Raw genomic sequence first — 26890 nt, 5'->3', positions numbered from 1 at the left:
CTGCAAGATAGTGCCAATGTGGTCTGTGTTTTTTAAAGTAGGTATGTCTAAATGTTGGTTTGTGCGTGTGTGTATATATGTGTGTGTGTGTGTATATATATATATATATATATATATATATATATATATATATATATATATACACACACACACACATATATAAAAGAATATGGTGCTTAAGATCTACGTAATTGGGAATTCCCTGGCGGTCCAGTGGTTAGGACTCCGTGCTTCCACTGCAGGGGGCACAGGTTCAATCCCTGGTTGGGGTACTAAGATCCTGCATGCCGTGTGGCGTGGCAAAAATAAACTACATAATTTGCATTAATGAATAAGAATTAGTGTAGTTTTCCAGCACTTCTTTTGCCAAGCAGTCTTCACCATTTTGTTCTAAACATGATGTGTAAAAAAGGAATTAACCCAACTCAAAAATGGGCAAAGGGGGAACTTCCCTGGCAGTCCAGTGGTTAAGACTCCGAGCTTCCACTGCAGTGGGCGTGGGTTCAGTCCCTGGTCGGGGAACTAAGATCCTGCATGCTGCATGGTGCAGCCAAAAAATAATAAATAAATAAATAAATTTTTAAAATGGGCAAAGGGCTGAATAGACATTTCTCCAAATAACATACACAAAAGGCCAACAAGTGTTATGGTAATGTAAAATGGTACAGCAGCCCTGGAGAACAGTTTGGCAGTTCCTCAAAAAGTTAAAATGTGGAATTACCATATGATCCAGCAATTCTTTTCCTGGATATGTACCTGAGAGAACTGAAAACAAGGACTAAAACAGACACTTTTACACTAATGTTCTATGAAGCATTATTCATAACAGCCAAGAGGTGGAAACAAATTGTCAATCATCAGATGAATGGATAAACAAAATGTGGTATATACGTACAATGGAGTGTTATTCAGCCTTTAAAAGGAGTGAAATTCTGGGAATACCCTGGCGGTCCAGTGGTTAGGATTCTGCGCTTCCACTGCAGAGGGCACAGGTTCGATCCCTGGTTAGGGAACTAAGATCCCGCAAGCCACGAGGCGCAGCCAAAAAAATAATAATAAAAATAAAAAATAAAAAGGAATGAAATTCTGATACCTGCTACAACATGGATGAACCTTGAAAACATGCTAGGTGAAATTAAGTCAGTCACAAAAGGACGAATATTGTATGATTACACTTATACAAGGTAGGTAGAGTAGGCAAATTTATAGATACAGAAAGTAGAATAGAGATTACCGGGGTCTGTGGGTGGGGCATTGGGGGTGACCAGGAGAGAAGGTAGGGAGTTATTTAATAGGTACAGAGTTTCTGTTAGGGTTGATGAAAAACTTCTGTAAATAGACAGCATTGTGAATATTCTGAATGCCACTGAATTTTACAGTTCAGTATAAATACGGTTAAATATGGTTAAAATGGTAACTTTTGTTATGTATATTTTACCATAACTTTTAGAAATGGGAAGGGGGAAGGAATTGTCTCTCTGCTCATCAGCAGACATTTATAATGCCAGGGATCCAAAAGTGAGTAGATCACAGTGTTCAGCTTGGGGTTGGAACCTATGCGTTCTACTACAGTTATGTGGCCTGGACAGAGAGAAAGAGACATCTGTCCCATATCAGAATTCATTGTCTATTTCAGATTACTTTGAATGGATTTGAAATGTTACCAGTGAATTTTGAACAAATAGCTGTGTCTTTAATGACTCCTTGCCTCAGGGAACAATGGGGTGATTTATAATAGCACAGCCTCCATATCCCATCAAGTGGTTTTGTTGTTATTATTTTGCATTATAGGGGATGATATTCTAAAAGGATTTGATAGATTTTTTTTTTTTTAATAAATTTATTTATTTATTTATTTTTGGCCGTGTTGGGTCTTTGGTGCTGTGCGCAAGCTTCTCATTGAGGTGGCTTCTCTTGTTGCGGAGCACGGGCTCTAGGTGCGCAGGCTTCAGTAGTTGTGGCTCGCGGGCTCAGTAGTTGTGGCTTGCGGGCTCTAGAGCACAGGCTCAGTAGTTGTGGCACACAGGCTTAGTTGCTCTGCGGCATGTGGGATCTTCCCGGGCCAGGGCTTGAACCCGTGTCCCTTGCATTGGCAGGCAGATTCTCAACCACTGAGCCACCAGGGAAGCCCTGATAGATTTTTAATATCCCCACATATTATTTGATGTTCTTTAAAACATATCCACACACAGATTTATCATAATTGCTATTAAGAGTTATATGTGGGGCAATGTGCTCACCGGTCCCGCAGATCTGTCTCTTGCTTCAACAGTGTTTGGACGGAACAGACCCAGGGATGCCCCTTGCTCCAGCCTCCTACCACTCTCCAACCTTTTTTCCAGTCCCAACCTTCGGAGTCAGCCACTCAGCTATCCTCGGCCACCAGGACCAGCTAACACCATTTTCTGAGCTTAACTCTTTATTACCGATCAACCCTGAGCTCCCAGATTTGTCAGAATTATTCCACCAAGGTGGAGGCCGCCATCAACTGCCTGGTCAGCATGCATCTGCGGGCCTCCTACACCTACCTCCTCTTGGGGCTTCTATTTCGACCGCGACATCGTGGCTCTGGAGGGCATGGGCCACTTTTTCTGCGAATTGGTGGGGAAGAAGTGCGAGGGTGCCCAGCGTCTCTTGAAAATGCAAAACCAGTGTGGCAGCCGTGTCCTCTTCAAGGACATGCAGAAGCCATCTCAAGATGAGTGGGGTGCAAACCCAGGACACTTTGGAAGCTGCCATTCTCTTGGAGAAGAACCTGAACCAGGCCCTTTTGGATCTGCATGCCCTGGGTTCTGCCCGCCCAGACCCCCACCTCTGTGACTTCCTGGAGAGCCACTTCCTAGATAAGGAAGTGAAACTCATCAAGAAGATGAGTCACCGCCTGACGAACCTCCGCAGGCTGTTTGGTTCCCAGGCTGTGCTGGGCGAGTATCTCTTCGAAAGTCTCACCTTCAAGCATGACTAAGAGCCTCCAGAGCCCAGCGGCCTTTGAGGAGCCCTTCTGGTGTCAGGGCTTCTGCCTGAAGCCCCTCTCTGCAGCCACTAGGCAGCTTTTTAACCACCCTGGAGCCCTCTCCCAAGCCTTGGACCAAATGGAAACAATAAAACTTTTTGCAGCAAAAAAAAAAAAGACTGTATCTGGGTTCATATAATGATGATAATAGCCAACTCCCAATTATTGAATGCTTGTTGGGCACCAGACATTATATCGAGAACTTAATTTTTACAACAGCTCTGTGAGGCAATTAGCCACAGTTGCCCTCAGTTTTCAAATGAGGGAACTACATAGAAATGCTGTAATTTTACCAGTTAACAGCTGGTACTTGAACCTAGGTACTTTTTATTTCAGACCCTAAGCTCTGCAGTTTTCCAGAAGTAAAAATGTAAGGATATGAAACCATATAAAGTCTTTTGCAGTTCTTCACATCCACAGTGTATGATGAGGTGTTAGTGCTGCCTAGTATTTGGAGTGAGACTGTGAATCTGGAAAATCCCCTGAAGTGCTAGAAAGTGTGACAAGACAGTCTTACTAGTCTCGCTACGGCATTGTTAGCGGGGGCCTGAATGTGCCATGTGAGAGTTCCTTCACCTAAACAAAGCCTCTTGTCACATTAACTTGCCAAGATAAATTATGTTAGCTTTAATATTAATAGAATTCTCTTCATTGACTATTTTCTGAGATATAATGGTTCGGTACGAAATTGTAATTTTTTACAACTGGAGGAGGCTTCTGCCTCTTCCTCCACAACGGCTATTCCGCACCACCTCCGCTCTCCCGGCCACCTCTCTCTCACCCAGCAGGTGCTTCTGCCCTCACACCAGGGAGAAAATGCACAGCGGCGCCCCCGAAACTTTTTCTGTCCCTTATGTGTAAGCTCCCCTGCATGCTCAGTCCTCCCTTCCCTGTTGTCCCTCAACAAAGGGGATCCCTAACCCCCTTCCCTTAAGAGCCTGCTGCCCAGAAGCTCCCTCTCTCTTCTTCTCCCCACCCTTCACAGCCCAATGCCCCTGGCACCTGGTTAACACCATTAATTATTTGTCAAATGGACGCAGCAAACATTGGGGGAAAACTGAGCTTGTTTTCCTGTGGAAATGGGATCATACCATAGTGTTATCATCATTGTATTTCAGATGCAGTGTACTTGAAGGCCTTTATAGACTTTCTGGGGCCCTGAAAATCATGTGTTTTCAGTGAATTTTTTTTGTCATGTAAACATATATGTAAACAACTAAGAAGTCCATACACTTTAGGGATAAAACCATAAATTGAGGCTGCTTGTGTTCTCAGAGTACTTTGTCTCCCATGAGAATGTAAGCTCTGTCAGGGTAGGACTTTTTTTTGTTACTTCCTGGTATGTCCTTTGGGCCCAGGTCAGAGCAGGACCTGCCACCCTGTGCATACTCAGCAAGTAAAGGTTAAATGAATTCAGCAATACTGCTTGAAGGGAAGGGGCCGGAAAGCTCACAAGTGGGAAGCATGAATATTTCTCCTTTGAGTCGTTGCAGTGGTATCAATAAGCCAGATCACTAAAATATATGTAAATTTAACATGTTCAGGCTTAAATGCTTTGCTTTTTCTTAAGGATTCTGTGATTCGGGAGTAGGAAGGAGGAATGGCTAGCTATTTAAAAAATGGTTAAATTGGGAGGGGCAAGATCGGGGTAGGGGATTAAGAGGTACAAACTACTATGTATAAAATAAGATATAAGGATATATTGTACAGCACAGAGGACATAACCAATATTTTATAATAACTTTAAATGAAGTACGAGCTATAAAAATACTGAATCACTATGTTGTACACCTGTAGCTAATATAATGTTGTATCAGCTATACTTTAATTTTTTTTAATGGTTAATTTTATTTTCTGGTATTTGAGGCCTAGTCCTCAAGGTGCAATGCCTACCTTTTAGTCAAAAATCATGAAAATAAAGGTAGGATTGCTTGATCAGCATTTGGTCCCTCTGTCCTCTTGAGTGTAATTTCCCTACCATGTGTGACTGACATAGGACAATTAGGCACAATTAACTTTGAAGTAAAGTAATTGCCCCTTCACCTTATATCTGTTTGCCAACAAAAAAAAGATGAATTCTAAGCTATCACCTAGAGTCCGGAAAATTGGAATTTTGCTACTAATGCAGATTTCTGTCCACCACCTTGGGGAGACCAGATAGATGTACCTAGGCCTTAATCCTGAGGACATCTTCAGTTTGTTCCACTTCCTATTTTCAGACTGCACCCAGCCTTGCTTCTGCAAACTGTTTTGGTTGATGGAAAAGAAGTTTAGTTGCGCTGGTTTGCAAGAGATTTCTTTCATTGGGTGGTTTGATTTGTTTTTCAGTCTGCTCCGTCTGGACACAAGCATCTGACAGTGGAAGAATTATTTGGAACCTCTTTGCCAAAGGAACAGCCAACACTTTTGGGTCTGGATTCAGAAGAAGTGGAGAAGCTGCCAGGAGATGCCTCCCAGAAAGAGCCCAGCTCGTTCCTACCATTTTCCTTTGAGCCAGGAGGGGCCCCTCAGTCGGAAAACCTGGGTGTCCATCCTGCTGCCCAGCACTCAGTCCAGCCTGAAGTCACCACCCCGGTGCTAATCACTCCTGCCTCCATCACACAGTCCAGCGAAAAGCAGGCCCCAAGCTATGCGATCCCGTTGCACCCTGTGCTTAGTCCTACTCTACCAGCAGAAGCTTCTACTGGACAGGCTCCCCCAAGCCTACCCCGAAACACCACCATGATACAAGCAGTGAAGACCACACCTAGACAGAGGTCTCCACTTCTGAGTCAGCCAGTCCCTGAGCTGAGCCACACCAGTCTGACTGCCAGCCAGAGCCCATTCAGGGCCCCGCTGAGTGTGACAAACACAGCTGGTACATCCCTCCCAAGCGTTGATCTTCTCCAGAAACTCAGGTTGACCCCACAGCATGACCAAATACAGACACAGTCACTTGGGAAAGGTGCAGTGGCACCCAGCTTTTCTGCAGCAGCTGGCCAGCTGGCCACGCCTGAGAGCTTCATAGAGCCTCCCACGAAGACAGCAGCGGCGAGAGCCTCGGCCTCCCTGAGCAACATGGTGCTTGCTCCCCTTCAGGTACTGGCAGGAGGGTGGGGGGCTGTAACTGGGTGGGATGAAACTGCAAAGACCTGGATTTTAATTGACAGGAGACAGAGTTGTTTAAAGAGACAGCTGTTGAGTGTGTCAGGAGCTAGAAGAAAGGAGAGAGAAGCCCTGCAGTGATCAGCCAGACCATTGGTAACTGGTGTTGTAACTCAATTCACTTCCCAAAGTTATTTCAACTGATAAAAGCTAAGAAACTATTTTCTTTCCCGGGTGTACATTTTAGGGTTTTTTGTTTATTTTTGCCTAACAGTTCCAGAAGTCCTTATTTGACTCGGGACCACGGATCCAGATTATCCCAATCTTTGTTCCATCTCTGGCTCCCTCAGTACTCTCACTGAGTGCCTGCCTTGTGCCGGGAGCGTTAGGGCTGCCATCAGACCATCCCAGATTTGGAGGTCTGGGGTCAAATAAAGCTTCCTCAGGAAACTGATGTTCAGCTGAGGTCTGAAGACTCAGTAGAAGTTAGCCAGACCTATTCTAGAAGTAGGAAGAGTGTGTGGAAGCAAGGAAAATAGCACATACAGAGGCCTGGACATGAGAGGGCTTTTGCTGAACTTGCACTGCGGCTGGATCTACGTGGAAAGAAATGTAGGGGAGCAGGTATTTGTTGATGAGCAAAACTTTGTAAATTGTGTCAAGGAGTTAGAGGTTTGTTCTAAGGGCCCTAGGGAGTCTTTTAAGTGCTTTGAGCCAAGGGTGGTGTGCCGGGAAACGAGAAGATGGAAGTAGAATGACCCATCAGGAAGGAGGCTGGGGCAGTCACCCAGGCTTGAGCTGGTGGGGGCCTGCACTGGGGAGTGTGGACACGTGGATTTGTTAAGAAGTAGGATCAGTGGGACTTAGTGGTGAAGTGGGTGTGGGGGTGAAGAAGACGCTTGTCCCTCAATTTATAAGGTCGGTGAGTTTACAAATGAGGAAGTCAGGTCAGAGTTGGAAGTGACTTGTGCAAGATCACAGAACTGAAAGGGGGTAGAACCTTTCAGAGTTTTAGTCTCATGCCCTTTAATAATTATAATCCCCAACTCTTAACATTTTACCAAATAATATTATATAGAAGAGCCCATCATAATAATTGAATATTATTTCTTAGTTAATGGAGTATTTTTTCCATTCCATTGAAATTCTGTACAGAAAAAGGGGAAACCTAGTGTCCCGGTTACATCATTAAATTGTCATTTTTTGCCATTTCTGTCTGCAGTATAAGGAGGAGAGAAAATGTTCTGTTTGACAGGTAGGTATCCCACCCCTGCAGTGTATCTGCTGCCACTGTTCCTGTTCTTCTGGAAGTACAACCAGCAGTGGTGAATGCCACCCCCTGCAGATTTTGACCTCTGGGATAGCACCCTGCCCTCCAGCATGCCTCCTTGCAGGGGAAGCTTACAGACATGTACATTTTCATTTATGTGGCAGTATTGACTTTTAGGACCTTGGGCTTTATTGAGTTCTAATGTATTTGCTCTACACAGGAAGTTTTTTGTCTCCCAGTGAATGGGGATAAAATTTAGCATGTGGAAGTGTGACTCTGTATGAAGACTATTTAGTGCCACCTGTCCAAAGTTTAAATCACCTTATCAGGAGGTATCACACTGCCAGGATCTTGCATCTCTACAGCCTCAACAGCAAAAATAGGCTTGGGCTATCCCAGCTCTTATAAGAGACACAGGTTTCAGCTTTTTCCTTAGAGATACTTTCAAGACTTTGCACGCACCCCTGTTCTCGGGTGGAACTGAAGGGAGTCGGGTACTGTCCCAGAGCTCTCATCCTGCATTGTCACAAGTTCTGGTCAGCCTCTCCCCTCAGGAGTCTAGGAACCAGTTCATGTCTGAACTATTCCTTACTGCTGCTAACCTAGATTTTTCCACAGTAACTAAGAAATCTTAATTGAAACTTGCTACATTTGTTCATCTTTTCTTTTTAAACGTTGCAGTCTATGCAGCAAAACCAGGATCCTGAAGTTTTTGCCCAGCCTAAGATGTTATCCAGTGCCATCCCGGTAAGGATTCCCTTTTTCTGAAGAGCACAGTATGTTTAAGTTCTTCTGCTGAGTGTGAAGTAAAACATTGTCACTTGAGTGAAAAGTTTTAGCTTTCAAGCCTAGGCCCATCTTAGATGCCCCCTCCTGCTCCCCTAGGCAGAGTTCATTGCTGTGGCCTCTGTAGGCCTCAAGGCATCTGTCTGCAGTGATGTCTTCCCTGACTGTGTGTATGGGAGGGCAGGGTGGGCCACAGCAGGGGCACTCACTCAGTGTTTGTGAATGGGCGACTGCTGAGAGCAAGTCAGCCTGGTCCCTATGAGTAGGAGATTGTCTTTGCCCTGGAAGAGCTGTGGTGTCTCAGTAAACAGAAGGCAGCATCACTATGCTGCTCTCATTGGCTTCCCGTTGCTCTGACGACAAAGCCTCCCAGGCCTGTGTGCTCTGTGTCTTGCTGTTTCTCCCCTGCCTCATTTTTTAAAAGTTGCCCTCATCCTCCATTACCTACCAGCCTTGACATGCACACTTATTTTTTTCAGTTCTTAAACTTTTACATTCCTTTTGCCTTTGAGCCTTTACACCACTCCTCAAGTCTCAGAATTTAAAGTATAGCCAGCTTCTGACTGGTCTTGTTAACGGGTCTTTTCTGTAGCTTGTCCTGCTGCATGGTGATCGGCGGGAGCTCTCAGCCTGGTGTTGCACCAAAACAACAAACCAAATGGCTCAGAACCCAGAAACCACATTCTTAAAACTATGGCAAGCTCTTGGCTATTTGTAAATGAGGAGAGTGACAGATAGGAGGAAAAAAATATATAGCTCTCTGTTGATTATATCAAAATGTGAGAATTATTTAAAATACTAATTATTACTCTTTTGTGTATTCTGATGGTTAGCTATTATTAGCCCAGAAGTACATCTAAATGAAAGGAGATAGATATTAGATTTATGTTTTTAAAATGTATCTTTGAGGGCTTCCCTGGTGGCGCAGTGGTTGAGACTCCGCCTGCCAATGCAGGGGACACGGGTTCGAGCCCTGGTCTGGGAAGATCCCACATGCCGCGGAGCAACTAGGCCCGTGCGCCACAACTACTGAGCCTGCGCGTTTGGAGTCTGTGCTCCGCAACAAGAGAGGCCGCGATAGTGAGAGGCCCGTGCACCGCGACAAAGAGTGGCCCCCGCTTGCCGCAACTAGACAAAGCCCTCGCACAGAAACGAAGACCCAACACAGCCATAAATAAATAAATAAATAATTTTTTTTAAAAATGTATCTTTGATACCTGTAATGGTATAATAAATACGTTGAACACCACCAAAGAAACTAAGGCTCAGGATTTCCCTGGTGGTCTAGTGGCTAAGACTCCGCGCTCCCAATGCAGGGGGGCCCAGGTTTGATCCCTGGTCAGGAAACTAGATCCCACATGCCACAACTAAAAGTTCCCGCATGCCCCAACTAAGAGCCAGTACAGCCAAATAAATAAATATTTTTTAAATGAAAGAAACTAATGCTTCATATAACTGGGTTTTTTTAATTCTCTTTTTATTGAAATAAAACTTACATATAATAAAATGCAGATTTTTTAATTGAGTTTTAACATACGTATATCCCCTGGGTAACGACCCAGCCAAGGTGTATGTAACATTTCCATCACCTCAGGAAGTTCCTTCACACCCTCTTCCAGTCATTTCTGTGCCCCTCATGGAAAAACTTCGCATGTTTGATTTATCACAGGACTATTCTTACTGTGCATACCCTGCTGTTATTTATCAGATTCCCCTTCTGTGATGATCGGGCTTGGCTTCTCATAACAACTCTAGGGCATCCTTATCATATAGATGGACTCTTTATCCTTCAGCTAACAAGCTTCCTAACCAGACGTAAAATGCCCAGATGCTGCTCCTGAATGTTTATCTGAACCCCAGATAGTTAGCATTGGACTCTGGGCTCCAGTCTCCTGCTGCTTATGCTTGTTATCAGGCGTCCACTGCTCTGGACGTGGCTGCTGGCTTCCACACTTCGGTGCAAAATGACCATTGTTCCCCTGCAGGTGGCAGGCCCCCCACTGGTTCCTGCAACAACTTCGGCAGTGTCCTCAGTCCTGCTGTCCCCAAGTGTTTTCCAGCAGACAGTTACAAGGTCCTCAGACCTTGAGAGGAAAGCAAGCTCCCCTTCTCCTCTCACTGTTGGAACATCAGAAAATCAGAGAAAGCCTTCCATTATCCTCAGCAAGTCTCAGCTCCAGGATACATTAATACATCTAATTAAGGTATGTAGGATATCAATTTAGTCTTTGAATTTCATTCTTTAAAAATAAAAAAATTGTATGACTTCTTAGAAAATCAGTTCATAAAGAAAATTCAAGACTAGCCAGAACCAGTGTTTCTCTCTTCTTGGGCATACGCTCCAGGTGGAAAAATATCTGAGTGGGGCTTCCCTGGTGGCGCAGTGGTTGAGAGTCTGCCTGCCAGTGCAGGGGACACGGGTTCGAGCCCTGGTCTGGGAAGATCCCACATGCCACGGAGCAGCTGGGCCCGTGAGCCGCAATTGCTGAGCCTGCGCGTCTGGAGCCTGTGCTCCGCAACAAGAGAGACCGCGATAGTGAGAGGCCCGCGCACCGCGATGAAGAGTGGCCCCCGCTTGCCACAACTAGAGAAAGCCCTCGCACAGAAATGAAGACCTAACACAGCCATAAATAAATAAATTAATTAAAAAAATATATATCTGAGTGAATTCCAAAATATTAATGATGGTTATCTCTGGGTGGTGGGATTCTTTGGGTAATTAGTTATACAGATCATGTATACAGCTTCTTCCTAAGCTGTTATCAAGAAAGTAAGCTCTAATGAGGTAAATGTGACATTACCATCTCTTCCAGAATGATTCCAGCTTCCTCAGTACGCTTCATGAAGTCTACTTGCAGGTTCTGACCAAGAACAAAGACAACCACAACCTATGACTGGAGCAGAGTAAATACGAAGGCAGAATGTCGACCTCAGAAACAAATAGGCCTCATCATGGAAACTTCTAAACAGAACATTGAGTTTTGAGAATCCTGAAATTGAGCCTATGAGAAAGAGACTCATTCCTTAAGAATGTTTTCCAAGTGACGTTCCCAGTGATAATGGAGGTTTCACTGTGAAGCATCACCAGCAGACCTTTGTTTTGACAAAAAGAAAAAAAAAAAAAAAAAGACCGTTGTGTTGAGTTGTGTGGGTGTTTTCATCAGATCTAAGCAAGTTTGTGAAATAAGGAATCTGATTTTCAACTCACTTTCACGTTCAAGGTCTTAGGGAAAAGGGGTCACCAGCCTTGCAGCAGTCAGAGTTCAGCCCAGCCTGCACCCCTCTCCCCTCCACTCCCCCCCTAAAAACTTGAGCATTGGGCTGATAGTCAAGTTCAGAACAGAGCAGAAGTCAGCTCTGTGCAAAGTAGCTACGTGTTTTAAGGGTCAGAGTTTAAGCTGGCAAATTAGGACTGATTTGTTCAAGTGAAGTATATTTTATATGAACGCCTCACTTGGGCCTTAAAAGTTCTGAAATTTCTTAATTGTGTTTTGTTTTTAAGTGTCCCCAGTGCTGCCGTGTAGCAGGCTCCCAGTGCGGGGATACATTGGAATCGGGCCCTGCAGGCCCTGTCATGGTATGGGAGCAGGCGTGGCACACCTTTGAAATAAAGGCTGGGACTGGTAAGGCCCGAATTCTATCAGAAATCTTCACTTTAAGTTACTCTCCAGTGGTTTTGAAAATGTTAAATTTGTGTGTGAATCATAGCCTTATTTTCCTTTTCTGTCTAAACACAGTGAGAAGTCATTGTTAATTGTTTTCCTTAACACTTTGACAAAAGGACCAGTGGACCAATCTGACAAAGCCATTCTGGTTCCATTCCTCAAGTCTACTGAGAACAGTTTTAAAGCTATGCAGAAAAGGGAGCTGTTATTCACACTGCCCTTATTTTATTATAGAATATGGAGTTAAAAACAAAGTGTGAAATTCAGAACTTTACCAATGTATTCCTAGGCTGTGAGTACTTTTGCAGCCCAAAGTGTGAAAATATGTAAAGATGCTTTGTTATGCTGCTATTGATCCGCCATGATTTATATTTATTCTTTTATGGCATGTAATGGTGATTAGTAATATTTTAATGTAGATTTTGATTTATTTCAGCAATAGTAATTTTAAGATATTCTTTGAATGAAAGTGTCTTCGTTTCTATGATACAGGTCATTTTGTAGTATTTAACCAATTAAGATGCACTGCTTACTTTTCTGAGCACTATTTAATGATGGGGTAAAACCCAATTGGCTCAACCAGCTAGCATAAGGATTAGCTGTGAATAATGCTGACAGATGTAATGGTTCCTCGGGAACAATCATTTAAGCTTTAATGGTAACTCAATCATAAGTCCACAGATTTTTTTTTTTCTAGCTGAGATTTTAGAAAATTACTTGTGAATTACATACTTGTTTTAGTTTGCTCTTAGTTTTTTAGCATAAAGAATACCTTGATTGGCTTTTGTTAATCTAAACATGCTTCCTGAGCAACTTTTCTGCTTCCCAATTTAGTGTCTTCTATTGCATTTACCTAGTTATTTGTGAATTGCGCAGAAGTCAGGGAAGCTTTTAAGTTCTCATACTCCATTAGGAATAGTTTGTTTTCAAAGGTAGTGTGTAAATTTAGCAACCAAAAATGAATTGCTTGCGTGTCACCTGGGAAAGAGAAAGTTACAGTAAGACATGAAGTGTTGCTGACACCAGGAGATGGTGTCCAGGGAGCCACGTGACTGTTCTCAGAAAACAGTTGCCCTGGTAGGTTTGCTCGCATCCCAGGTGTAGTCTCAGTGGGCTTTGGTAAGCGGAAGAATCAAGGGATTCTTGTTACGATAGACATTTGAATTGAAATGATGATTTGAGTATGGACAATATTATGAGAGAGTTGAGAGAATATCCTGAAGAGGGTCTTTAATCAAATCTGTTAATTTTCACCCTTTAATCCAAGTAATGAATATGACAGACAGTAAAGAGAATCTGTGATAAGGTTTCCTTCGTGTGAAAGTAAATTTTTAAGTGCCCAAGTCATGGAGATTTGAAAAGGGTAAACCTGTTTCAACTCCCAGATTTATGTATTCAAAGCATTTTGAAAATTCAGAAGCCAGAAGTTCACCGTCATGATGACTAGGAAGTTCAGGCCAGAATGAGTCCCTAGAGAAGTCAGGCCAAGCCTGAACAGTTGCAGTTGGATGACCCTGGCCCGAAAGTCGCAGTTCAGTTGCCTTATTCCTCGTTCAGGCTTCTGTCCAGAACCTCATGCTAGTTTAGGTTGCATGTTTACATTGCTGCAGTGACTTTACTGGAATCTTAGTTTTAAACCTTAGTTGAATCAAAATGGACACCAAAACAGAGATGCTTCTTGCTAGGTTTGCAGAACTGCAGGTGACCTGCATTTAGGTCACCGTGACTGTCTGTATGCCCCCCCTCACCTGGGTGGGTGGCACTACTCTTCTTTGGTTGTAGTTAATGTGGTGTCTTTGAATGGACTCCCACCTCCCAAACAGCCTTGCTCCTTTCCTTTAAGGAAGAAGCTCCTCCTCATTGTGCATCTCTCCTGACGTTTGTAAGGTGTGACTTTGAATCCTAGGTTTTCAAGTGACTCTCAGTTTCAGAAGCATTCATGCTGTCTGCATGTGAATGTGAGTGTCCATGGCTTACTTTGGAAGGCTTTTGGGAGTGGGGTTTTGTTAAGAGCCCAAGTTGACCTGGGTCCTTCTCTGCCGGAGGATGCACAGGCTAAGTTTAGAATATGACCCGATTTTGCATGTCAAGAATTGTTCTTTTTCCACCCATGTATTCCTGTAAAAATTTTAAACCCCATCAAATCTTCTACTAGGTAAATATTTTTAAACCACGCAGCTTTATTACTCTCCTCCCCAAAGAATGTAGTTTGAAATTTTCTCATTTTGGTAGTAGAGGCCATAACTGCCATTGTATTACTAACAATGCAACATGAAATTGAAGGTGCCTAACTGCTTAAAAAACAAAATTAGCCATCATACTGTAACTCTGGGCAAAATGAAACACAGAGGAATGAGAGGCGGCACAGGCACGAGTGGGCTCAGTCCACGTGAGTGAAGACGAGGAATCACAGGGACATGTGTCCTGCATTCTTGCTGCGTGTTTGCTGCTGAGCACGTGTTTCTTTCTTACTTGTCTTTGGTTTTCTTCAGTTGTATTCAAAGGGCCTTCTGGAACCAATAGTGCCCTGTGTTTTCAGGTGTCTAAAACGTTAAGATCTGAAACAAGTAAAGCAACTTACACTGAGCTTTTTAAAGCTGTGCTTGAGAACGTTTCCCTGAGTGGGCTGGGGCCTCAAGGAGCCTGTTTTTCAGCAAATTCAGCAGGAGAGATGTGTGCAATGTTTCACTCGGTTTTGTATTTGACATCTTCATTTGAAATGCTATGATGCAATATCGTTCACTTTGAATGGGGAAAATGCAAAATTGTGTTGCCCTTTTATCTGTGTGATTCCTTAAGAAACGTGTTTTTAACAGTACGTGTTCTAAATGGTTTTTTATTCTGTATTCCTGCTTTGGCCATGTGGCTCTCATGACCTTCAGTGTACCAGAGTCTCAGCGCCCTGAAATGTGAGCATGAGAAGCTCTGGGATTACAGCAAGATTTTTGTTCCATGAGCGCAATACAGCATCATTAACATTTTTAATGGTATGGATTTTATACCATCTGTGTATGTTTGCAAATATTAAGTTATTACCTGTTTTCAGATGAGCATTTTTCATCCTAAATTTTATATGTTTGCAAATATATTTTTTTAATAAAAGTTCAAAACCAAGTTTTAGCACCTACTAAATTTTAATTGTGTTTTTATTGAATTTACAGAAATAGGAACTTTTGAATGAGTTGCTACACTTTGCCAGAGCCTCCTACTGCTGAGAGGGAGTGAGGTGAGAGAACAAAACAGCTCCATTTATTCCTCTGAGTTTTCCCCAGATGGAGGGTACAGGTCTAATCATGACCAAAAACACTGTTTTACAGGGGACTTAACCTTCCAGGTCACTTCCCAAATTCACTCAGTTGATGTGTATTGAGCTGTCATATGTGCCAGGCATCTAGGATGATAAGGAAGGAAAGAGGGAGGGAAGAAAGTAAAATGTGATCATTATGGGACGTAGGGAAAAGGAAAAAAGTGTTAATCATATATCTCCCTAGTAATTGTTCACATTAAGTGTGTTTCCAAATGAAATTCTCTCTAAAATGTTTGTTATACCTGCCTGCTTTTGTAGAGCAGAGCATATGCTTAACCCTCGCTTTATGACTTTTGTACACACGCCCCAGTCATCATTAATGCATGCTCATTCAGCACTTAAGCACTGCTGTCCATTATTTTCCTGATCTTCACAATAACCCATTTTAGGGAGAAGGGAGTTGAAGCCGAGAGTGACAGGGCCTGCTGCTTGTTAAGCCAGTACTGAGTTAGGAACCCGAAGCCAAGCAGACCGGAGGGCTGGTCTAGAATTCCTTTCTTGACTCCATTGCCTCCACGATAAATTATTCTAGATTGCTTTCTACAATTCCTTAGGTCACACATTACCACTGTTTATTAAAAGCTAGTTTGACCTACTCACGTGCTGCTTTTCAGCTCTCATGACCTAGGAAACCAGGTAACCAGGTTCATTGGAATTTCGTGAAAAACTAAGGCCACTGGATCGTGAACAAGAGCCATAGGGTTTGGGATTTTAGGCTTCCTGCTTGTTTCTAATGATGTTTTCACTCACCGTTTATGGATACTGGTTCATGCTGTTGCTAAAAGATACCTCGTCTTGGGCTTCCCTGGTGGCGCAGTAGTTAAGAATCTGCCTGCCAATGCAGGGGATACGGGTTCAAGCCCTGGTCTGGGAAGATCCCACATGCCGGAGCAACTAAGCCTGTGCGCCACAACTCCTGAGCCTGCGCTCTAGAGCCCGCGAGCCACAACTACTGATCCCCGCGCACCTAGAGCCCGTGCTCCGCAACGAGAAGCCACCACAATGAGAAGCCCACGTACCGCAAGGAAGAGTAGCCCCCGCTCTCCGCAACTGAACAAAGCCCGCATGCAGCAACAAAGACCCAACGCAGCCAAAAATAAAATAAGTAAATATTAATTAATTGAGTGGTTAATTTTAAAAAATACCTGGTCTTTGAGCAAGTGTGTGAGTTAGAAATTGCTGAGGCTTCTGTGTTTGTCAGAGCTACAAGAACCAGCCTGTCTCTCCTGGATGAGCAGCTAGAAATCTGGCCACGGGGTTTCCTCTAAAGATGAAGCCGGGTTCTTGGAAAGCTGAAGGGAAGAGCAGCAAAACAGTCATTAAATCAAGCAAACCCTGGAGCCCAGCCTGCATTCCCTCCTTCAGACCGTGTCTTTTGGGGTCTCTGTTACCCCCAAATGTAATGGGAAGACGCCAACAGGTTTCTAAAGGGCTTAGATCAATTCAAGATTCTTCACCCGTCTAAGTTTGCTGCCACGCTCATGCAGACGGAACCCATGGCAGGGCAGGAGGATGGGGCTTACACATATCTCTTCAGGTTCACCAGGCAAATTAGCTAAAAGTAAAGATGACTACTAAGAGATTTCTTATGCCCAGCGGTAGAATGGCTCGGAAGGAGGTGATACAAAGGCCGCATGACAGTCACATCATGTTTCACAAACACTTCTTTCACGTAAGTTTGAGTAAATTTGAAGTACAGTCCCACAAGTAATCAGAAGCGATGTTTGTTGTGTGCTGTGTGCTCTGTGTGCATTCTTTAACCCTCCCCACATCCCTGGGAGGTGGAGGCCATTCAAAGTGCAGCCTCGGGAAAGGGCCACTCACGACACCAGCTTCCTGTCATCCTGGGAAGGGGCAGAGGCCCTGGCTGTGGTTAGACCGACGTCAGCCCATCAGTCTAAAAAGGGCCCCAGAATTTGGAGCTGAGAAGGCGGCCACGGTCCACAGGAACTGCTGCTTGCTTACCAGGTCCCTGCCCCTGCAGAAAGATGGGTCTGGTACTGCCTGAGCCCTGGCAGAGCTCTAGAGGCACCTCCAGCAAACTGCCCGCCATGTTCTGTGGAATTTCTCAGTGTTGGTAATGGTGCCCTGGCTTCTGAAGCATGTACAAAATCTGGACCCCTACACATTTTGCTAACCAAGCCCCGTTTCGTTGTTTCTATATCTGACGCGTCCCTGCCCCCAGAGATTGCCCCTCCCAGCCTCTCCCAGGCAGGGGTCTTTCCCCTGGACAGAAGGGCTAACACCCTCTCCTGTCCTGCTGGCACCGAGAAGCTTCCCTGACTTCTGTTTGACCCTTACCCCAACAGGCCCCCTGATGGGAAAGGGGACTCTAGCAATGTTGCCGGCAACACCCCCATTTACTGTGTGGTCTCCACCCCAGCAGGCACCTCACCCCCTTTTAAACAAATATTTTGTCATTTCACCTTTACCATTTTGACCTAGAATTCATAGAGAATGTAACCTATGCCTACATAATTTTTAAATAAGACCTTAATTGTGATATAGAGGAGAAGTTTTAAAGTAATTTATAATCAGATGTTCCATATTAAATATGGAAATGCTTGGGCATGACTACACAAATTCTCAGAATGCCCCCGTAAATAGGAGCCCTGGTCTTCACTCTGACACGGCTCCCCTTCACCTAGAAGACGGCTGCTCTCCCACAGAGGGCCCGTCCAGGGCCGACACACGTGGGAGCCAGCTCCCGTGCCCCTCCATCGCCCGCCCTGACTCACTGGGCTCCTGCCCAAGAGGAGACAGAGGAGCTGTTTGCGCTCCAGCCCAAGATGGCGAGGCTATTAATTAACATTCCCCGAGGACTTGGGAACCCTTAAATGATGGGCCGGTGCGATGGCTGGTGCCTCAACCTCAGAGAAAGGTAGGGGGGAAGGTGGGAGAGAGAGAGACACACACACCCTATTTGTTGGTCCCCATCCGACCCTTGGGGCTGGGGGTAGCAGCTATTCTGTCCCAGACTCAGTGCTGGACACTATGGGCACAGCCCCACACACGCCTGCCCTGTCCCCTTAGCCTGGGCTCCGTGGTAAACTGCGATTTCGGGAGCAGGGATGCACGTCACTCTGTGGAATAGAGTGACTTTCACCGTCCTGACCACCTGGGGGACACATGTCATTGCCTCGTTTTCCAGATGAAGGAACTGACCACTGAGTGATTTGCTGAAGGCCATCCGTACAAGTTCACCCAGCTAGGGGGCAGCAGAGGCAAGAGTTGACCTGGACGTGTTCAGTTCAAACCTCCCTCTGGGTTTGTGGAACATGGAAAAAGCTTTTGGGTCCCTGGAGAATTTTGAAGCACGTTTGGAAATGACAGTGGCGTTGCTGCCAGTCACCTGTTGTTATCCCTTCCTCCCAGATCTGGCTCTTCAGAGGGCTTTCTCAGCCCTAGGCCGGGGGTGGGGGGTGGGGGGGTGCATGGGAGTGGCTCAGAGGCATCCTGCCAGGACACTGGCCGAGCTGGGAAGCCGAGGTCCAGATCTGAAATGGGTTTATAGTCTCAATCCCCATCACCCATGCCAGCATGACACAGGTACAGTTTGGTGTTATTTCAAAATTTGCTGTCGGTTGTCACCTCCTCCTTGGAGCCTTCCCTGATCTGCAGTCTCAGCAGGCAATTCTTTGTACAGATCACAGGACAGGGCCGCGTGGCCCCCGCCAACCTGTGACCTGTGATCTGAGAACAAAGACAGGATCATCTTCTTCCCCAAACAACTAGCACAGTGCCAGCACACAGGCCTTGGTAAATGCAACAAATGAGTGAATTCATGAGGGAATCAAAGGGTCAATTGAGGCCTCATCAAAGTCACCAGAAGGAAGGCTGACTAGATGTCATTGCTAATTCTGGGGGTGGGGTGGGGAGAAAAAGCCATTGTGTTTGGAGGGCAACCAACCTGGACTTGGGACTTCCTGTGGCTGCTGACTGTTCCTCCCAGCCAAGCACTGTTAGGGCTTCGTGTTTCCCAGGAGGAGCCGTGTGGCTCTGAACAGGGAAAGGATCCCTCTCCATGCCTTTCCCCAGACTGCTGCAGCCCTACCCGAAATAACCACCACTTCAGCTATTCAACAACTGCCCAGGAGAAGATCCACTTAATCTCCCCACAACAAAACCAAAATGTTCATCTTTAATATCCACAGGAACAAAAGCCACCTCTACCACCCAGCTTGCTCAGGGAAACCAGGAGCTATCAGAAGAGGGAACAGGGTGACAATCTCTCCCCACTCTGTGCCGCAGGCCATGCAGGCGGGCCCGGCTGCCCTAGAAGTGCCCTGACTGTCAACAGCACTGCCCAAGCCCAGCCTGGCATGGCACACCCGGACAGGAACTGATGGGGGCTGTTGAGGCAGCTCCTTACTCCCCACCCAGGGAGGTGCCCAGGCTCTGCTACTCAAACCGCAAGCTGCAATGACTAGGCACTTTTTCTTTGTGTGCAAGGAAAGAAGGCCTGGCAGGGCTGCGCTGGGCTTCATGCTGGTGCTCACCTTTCAGGAGTGCCAGGTGCCTGCAGCCCCGGCCTTTGGGGGTGACTCAGAGGGTCGACCACCCAATCTGGTCCTGGGATTGGCCAAGGACACACAGTGATGACCAGAAAAGAAGCCCTCTCTCCCAGAAGCAAGTGCTAGCTATAGTGAAAACACAAGTATTGTTTGATACAGTACAAACGAGGAAGCAATGCAAACGTCCAACCAAGGGGGGACAGTGGATGACCTTCCTCTGTGCCAGTAATAATTCTGTGGGAGAAAAGCACGCGGACTCTGCGGGAAAGCATTTAAGATGCACAGTGATATAAACCAGAGGGATCGTGACCTTACTTAAAATATTTATGTTCATGGATAAAAAGGAAAAAAAAAAGGCTGGAAGAAAATAACCAAAATGTTGTCCTTAGTGACCTCTGGATGGTGGATTATGGGGGATGAAGTTTTCCTCTTTGTGTATCAGTCAGGATACAAGCAGAGAAGCAGAACCTGTAGGTCTATATTAAAGATTTGTGGCAAAGAATTGGATTGTTCCAAGGTGGTGGGGCGAGGGGACTGATAGGTAAGTCACAAACTGCAGAGGAGGCTGGAGCTGCCACAGAAGAAGTCACTTTTCTTCTTCAGCCTTTCAACCAACTGAATCAGATCCACCCAGGTTATCTAGAATAATCTCTTTTACTTAAAATCAACTGATTATGGGATTTAATCACATCTACAAGATACCTTCACAGCAGCACCTAGGTTAGTGTTTGATTGAATAATTGGGGACACAGCCTAGCTGAATTGAAACAGGAGGGAAGGGGGGCAGGGCACAACCTTTGAAAGAATGACATAGCCCGAGGACATGACATAAACGGATTAGAACCAAATGGGTCCAAGATGGTGGACAAGTCGACTTCCACTAGACCTTGAGCCTCAGTATATACTCATTGTAACACATCAGCAAGCTAAATGACAAACCCACAGGCGCCATGACAATTCCAAGGCCAACCATAAGGATGAAAAAGTGGGCAGTGGCCCAATTCCTGGAAATCCCTGCCCCTTCCTGGAATAGCTGGAATACTCGTCCCACTCATTAGCCTATGAAATTACCCACCCCTATAAAAACTGACAGTCCCTTACCCTGGTGCCTTTCTCACCTTCTGAGATGCCCACACGCTGTCTGTGGAGTGTGCTTCTCACTTCTTACCTATTACTTTGTCTCACTGAATCCTTTCTGCAATGAGACATCAAGAACCTGAGCTTCATTAAGTCCTGAAACCAGGTGTGCAATCTCAGTTGGAAGACTGGGGGTTTTGGCCGGGTTCAAGTCCCGGCCGTGTGGGTTCAAGTCCCAGTCTGGGTTTTGGCTGGGTTTGAGCCCCAGCACGTGAGTTCAAGTCCCAATTTGGGGTGCACGGTTTCAGAATGACATATAAAACAGACTATCACAGTATTTTGCTGTATTCTCAAATTTTCTACAAAGAACATGTGTTGTTACTTGTATAATTTTTTTTTTTAAAGCAGTAAATGACAAAACCACCATGAGGTACCACTTTGCACCTACGAGGCTAGTTAAAATAAAAAAGACAACAGGATGGGCTTCCCTGGTGGCGCAGTGGTTAAGAATCTGCCTGCCAATGCAGTAGACAGGGGTTCAAGCCCTGGTCTGGGAAGATCCCACATGCCGCAGAGCAACTAAGCCCATGCGCCACAACTACCGAGCCTGCGTGCCACAACTACTGAAGCCCGCGCACCTAGAGCCCGTGCTCTGCAACAAGAGAGGCCACTGCTATGAGAAGCCCGTGCACCACAATAAAGAGTAGGCCCCGCTCACCGCAACTAGAGAAAGCCTGCGTGCAGCAACAAAGACCCAACGCAGCTAAAAATAAAAATAAATAAATTTATTTTAAAAAATTATTAAAAGATACATTTCTGCAAGAAGAAAAGTGAATCCAGAGAGAAGATTTGGGAGTAAAGAAGCAACCCTGACTGGTTCGAGTCCCAGCTGCGTAGGTTCAAGTCCCAATCTGGGTTTAAGCTGGGTTCGAGTCCCGGCATGTGGATTCAAGTCCCAATCTGAGGTGCACAGTTTCAGTACCACGCGGCTTACGGGATCTTAGTTCCCCGACCAGGGAATGAACCCAGTCCCCTGGCAGTGAAAGCGCCGAGTCCTAACCACTGGACCACCAGGGAATTCCCAAGTTGTGATTTTTTTAAAAAGCAATAAAATGAGAAAGGAAGGAGAGAGAGCCATGTGCACCTGGGTTAGAGCTGACTTCTAGCAAAGTCGAGGAGCTGGTGAGTTATCCCCTGTGTCCAGGTTCCCTTTCCCCACCCCTGCCTCCCTGTCGTGGGGCTCTTGCCCAGTGCCCACGGTCCCAGAGTCTGCAGGTGTCCTGGAGAAAACCATCTATAAAACTCATCTCAGAATTCTCTCTTCTCATTGATTTTCCCTTTGCTCACTGGCCAAGGGGGTCTAATACCTCCTGCTGCCTACATACCACTGCCAGGAAGAGCTTACAGCTGTGAAAATGAGGGCAGCCTCCCCACCTTGAATTTGCTTTCCCCAGGCAGAGAAAGGGAAAACAAGAAGAAACCTCTGTTTGTTGTGAGAATGAGCCCATTTTACAAATGTGAGGAAACAGAGGCCCAGAAACATGCAGGGATCCACCCAAGGCCATGCAGGTCGTGGACTCCCTCCCTCTGCCCTCTGCCCTCTCCCCCAAGCACATGGCTGGGACCTCTCTACTAAGAGGCAGAGGTGACTGAGTCACAACCAGACTTCCTGGAGAGCTCATTGCCAAATATGTATCAAGGGCTTTAGAAGGGTTGCCACCCTCTGACCTAGCAGTTTCCCATTGAAAACTCTGGGAAAACTCCCGGCTAAGCTGCCAGGAGGACAAGGATTTAGGTACCACATGTTAACTGCAGGGTAATACATCTTGGTGAAAACCTGGAAGCACTCCAAACACTCATCACTGAGGGATGGTTAATAAATGAGGACACAGCTCCATGATGGGACAATACACAGCTAGTAAAAACGATGTCTTTGAAGAATTTGGGAATGCTAATGGGAAAACGTAAATGAAAAATGGAGAATTTTATGTGATCCTGACAATAAGAAAACAAAAGAAACTATAGTAGCAAACGCCTATTGAAGGGACCCCCACTTCTACTCTCCAGCCCCTCTCCCTGACCCTTGACCCTGTTTTATTTTCTTCAAACAATTGTAATAAATCAGTATTTGTCAAATGAGGGAATTCCCTGGCGGTCCAGTGGTTAGGACTCCAAGCTTCCTCTGGAGGGGTCACAGGTTCGATCTCTGGCGGGGAGCTAAGATCCTGCATGCAGCGTGGTGCAGCCAAAAAAAAAAAAAATTTGTCAAACCAACAAATGACTTTAACAGTGGTCCTCTTTGGGTGGCATTACATACAATTTTAGTTTACTTCTAAATTTTCTATACCTTCCAGGTTTTTACAATGAGTGTACTTTACTTTTACCTTTGGAGGCGGGGGGGGCAGTGTTTTTAAAAAACAAGAACAAAAACAAAAGTAATATCAGAAAAATCAGAGGTTCTGTGACTTGAACTGTGTGTCATCTCACATCCCTGGGGGCAACATTATCAAAAGAAACTTTACCCCAAAAATGCCTCTGGAAGGAAATTTCTGGCTTTGAGAGGAGAGATGGATTTATTAAAACTGAATTCTTCATCAACCTACAAGCCCGTTAGAGAGTGTCCAAAAGTGGGCCCTCTGCTACGCATTGGTGGACACGAGACTGGACACATCCTCGCACAAGGACTCATCCCAGGCCCCCACAGGCTTTCAGCCCCGGATATGAGTCAAAGACAGTGTCCTGAAGACCCAGACTGGGATGTTGCCTCCACTGCAAGCCCAGTGCTGACTTAGGGCCCCCAGCACTAGCCCAGGCCTGCCCCAGGAGCCGCACGTGGGCCAGACCTGCCAAAGTGATGCCCAGTGCTGTCATTCAGGAACACAGCTGCTCAGGACCCGTTCACGCCTCATTGGTGTCCACTCAGGGGATGTGCAGAAGCACATCAGGATAGCTCTGCCCTGAATTTCATGTAGACAGCAGAGCAAGGGCAGGAGGACCTCCCACTGGTGAGCACCCACCGCCTGGAGGTTTGCTCCCAACTCAAAAACACCCAAGGAAACAGCCTGGCTTATGAAACACAGAGGCGGCTTTACATAATCATGAGAAATTACAAGAAAAAGCGCATTCATAAAAATGCATCTCGAGGGCTTCCCTGGTGGCACAGGGGTTAAGAATCCACCCACCAATGCAGGGGACACGGGTTCGAGCCCTGGTCCAGGAAGATCCCACATGCCGCGGAGCAACTAAGCCCGAGCGCCACAACCACTGAGCCTGCGCTCTAGAGCTCGTGAGCCACAACTACTGAAGCGGGTGCGCCTAGAGCCCGTGCTCCGCGTCAAGAGAAGCCACTGCGATGAGAAGCCCATGCACCGCAACGAAGAGCAACCCCCGCTCGCCACAACTAGAGAAAGCCTGCGCGCAGCAATGAAGATCCAAAGCAGCCATTAATTAAATTAATTAATTAATTAATTTAAAAAATGAAAATTAAAAAAAAATACATCTCCCAATCTCAACAGTGCTTTTTCAAGATGGAATTTTGTTTTGCTTTTTTTTGGATTATAAAAGTCAACAGTGTTCACTAGCACTAAATTCCAGCCAAAGAGAAATTTGTAAAGTAGAAACCCAAAGTCTCCCTCAGTCCAACCCTCCAAAGTCCCCCACGGCTTGAAGTCTGTCCTTGCAGCCTCTGTTCTGCCCAGGCACACTTATGAACACGCACATGTATGGGTACACACGCATGCATGCACACACACATGCGTGTGCACACTTTATTTTTGACAGAAATAGGATCACACTCTACGTGCTGTTCTATACCTTGCTTTATTTACTCTGTTTTCATGTCACGGACATCTCCCCACCACAGCTGGACTTTCAGTGCTTCACTTAGCCCCGTGGCGTAACCAGCGAGGCGTTGAACTCAGGTCTGTCCAGGTCTCCCCCATGTTTTTCTCTGGAGAGTTCTCAGAACCCCAAAACAGAATTGCCTGAGGGTCTTTTAGAAATGCAGAGTCCTAGGCCCCACCCTAGGGATTCTGATTCAGAAGGTTAGATGTGGTGACCAGGGATTCGTGTGTAGAATAACTGTTTCAGGCAATTCTTATGACTTAGCCAGCTAGGGGACTGTCATGTCTGGTGATTGGGACCCTTAGGAGCTACAGTTCCCCACAGGCCCTTCCAATTTCTGTCCGCAAGTCAGAAATGGGGATACTTTAGAGTATACCCATTTCTCAGGAGGCTTGGTCTTCACACTGATTGGGTGAAATGACCACGTAGGCCCCCACCGGCCCGTGCCTGCTGCCATTGCAGACATGCTTGCTGATGGAACTTCCCTCAGCATCATCTCCCAGGCACAGAGTTCCTAGTGGAAGGGCACAAGCATCGTGAAGGTCTTCATGTCCAAGGGTCTAGTTGGGTGCCCAGATCTGAGCAGCAGGAGGAGCTAGACCTTGGCTCTGCCCTGTGCCTTAGCTAAGGCACCCAGACCTTGTAGGCCAGGGGTGTCGGGGAGGGGGGCGGGAGGAGAAGGCTGTGGTGATGCCAAACTGGGTCTTATTCACCTGGAATCCTGGGATGACAAGAAGCTGCCCCAGGGGTCCCTAGAACCCCACAATGGGGCAGGTGGAGGGGCATTTTCTTCCATCACTGCTGGATCTCCAGAGCCATGGAGAGACCTGTGCCACCATTAGAGACCAGGGTGGGTGCAGAATGGCAAGGATTAGTCCCATTGGGCAGAGGGAGAAATTGAGGTTTGGAACAGGAAACCACTGCTCTAAAGGCCAGAGTTGGAAGGCACAGAGCTTCCAAAGGGTTTCAAAGGTATGTCCTTTCTTATCAGACTGAGGGCAGAGGCACACGTCAGGTCTCTGACATGGCATACCCTTGGGGCTATCTCACTCCAATCCAGCCTGCAGCCCTTGCCAGCTTTGGAGCCAAACTTGGGTGGGCAGGCCTCCGTGGGCTGGGCCAGCAGGACCCAAGTGCTATGAGATGCACTTGGCTTAGGGTTTGGCTGGGCATCTGGGAGCCAAGCCAGCAGAGGAACAGCCAAGGAGCACCCAGAGGTGGGGTGGGGGACTCAGTCACATTCAGTCCATTGTCCCTTGTGACCCAGAGCTCTGAGTGTTGGCAAAAGACACAGAGGGGACACAGGCAAGGAAGGCCTGGCCACTTGCCTCGCTCAGCTCGCTCAGGGGCTCAGCATCAGACAGATCTGATGCAGCCCCCTCCTCAGCCACTGATCTGAGGCGATACCTTTCTCTGTCCTCTGTGAAATGGAGTTTCTTCCTGTATAAGACATGGTAAAGGGTATCAACCTCCTGGGGCATGTGGGGTGGGTCAACTCCACCGACAGCGTCTGTGATGACGGTCCCCTCCCTACTCCCACTCGGGGGACCCTCGTCCCCCTGGGGGCCAGGGGACCTGGTAAGAGCAGAGGTGGGTTCTCCTGTCCCTACAGACCTGGAACCAAACCCAGTGATCTCCCTAGGAGTCAGCAGTGTTATTAGGCCCTAATAACTTGTGAAGGGTTTGCCTCTAGCAATTTCTCAGTTAACATTAGCTGATATTATCATTACTACTAATATGTGTTCTCATTTTCATAATCCTCATCCTCCTGCAGTTTCCTCAAGCCCTGGGGTCCCTCTCTGGGGCTGGGGCTTGAGGATAGGGCGTGTTTGCTAGGGCAGAACCCCCTGCACGCACCAGCCCTGTGACCTTAATTGACCTTGCCAGTTTCAGTTTGCTCATTTTTACTAAAGGATAATCAATGAAGCCTCCCCTCTCAGTTTCACTCCAGGGCTTTGTGGAGGAAGGAGAGCGGTCTGCAGTGAAGATGCGAGTCAACCGGAGAACCCTGAGCCGGGCCTAGAACCTGGAATTATTATCACATTATTTGTGTCGGTGGTTAATCCCGGCATGGCAGTGCAGCCTGACTCACAGGAACCTGGCAGCCCGCAGCTGCCCCGCAGATTTCGGAGGAAGTAAAAAGAGACGGAGAGGTTCGGCGGGTGGACAGCATCGGGGCGGGTCCAGAGTCTCCCAGGCTCGCAACCGCCTCGGTTTCCTATCAGCGCCGGAGGGCTGGGGCGGGGCTGCCTCCGCGGGCCCGGGGGCGGGGCGGGGCGGGGCGGGGCAACCTGGGGTGATGCCGGCGCCCCGCCCCCGCGGGCGGCTCCC

At 46.5% G+C, this 26890-nt stretch overlaps 1 protein-coding gene, 1 long non-coding RNA gene and 1 pseudogene across 10 annotated transcripts in view; 2 read left to right on the top strand and 1 right to left on the bottom strand.

The window, feature by feature from the left end:
- The window catches only part of DCP1A (decapping mRNA 1A), a 73113-nt gene extending 46415 nt beyond the window's left edge, over positions 1 to 26698 (top strand). For 2 of the 8 annotated variants that reach the window (XM_082414484.1, XM_082414482.1), the window contains 4 exons: positions 5342 to 6091; positions 8049 to 8114; positions 10139 to 10357; positions 11656 to 14950. In XM_082414484.1, the coding sequence (XP_082270610.1) occupies positions 5342 to 6091; positions 8049 to 8114; positions 10139 to 10357; positions 11656 to 11907 (1287 nt within the window). In that variant the 3' untranslated portion in view covers positions 11908 to 14950. The other 6 variants (XM_082414487.1, XM_082414485.1, XM_082414483.1 and 3 more) reach the window with 5 other exon arrangements.
- On the top strand, positions 2365 to 5334 carry LOC309638476 (ferritin light chain pseudogene; annotated as a pseudogene). The gene has a single exon. The product of its transcript is annotated as a ferritin light chain pseudogene (transcript).
- Positions 15084 to 26480, bottom strand: LOC309638492. Its single transcript, XR_014251169.1, has 3 exons — positions 16271 to 26480; positions 15876 to 15957; positions 15084 to 15209 (listed from the first exon to the last, which is right to left on the bottom strand). It is a non-coding gene; the product is annotated as an uncharacterized lncRNA (long non-coding RNA).
- Positions 26699 to 26890: the final 192 nt, after the last annotated feature.

Source organism: Balaenoptera physalus, assembly GCF_965194825.1.
Source record: "Balaenoptera physalus genome assembly, chromosome: 11".
Lineage (NCBI taxonomy): Eukaryota > Metazoa > Chordata > Mammalia > Artiodactyla > Balaenopteridae > Balaenoptera > Balaenoptera physalus.
The sequence above is the reverse complement of the archived record's forward strand: the minus strand, read 5'-3'. Positions and strand labels throughout refer to the sequence as shown.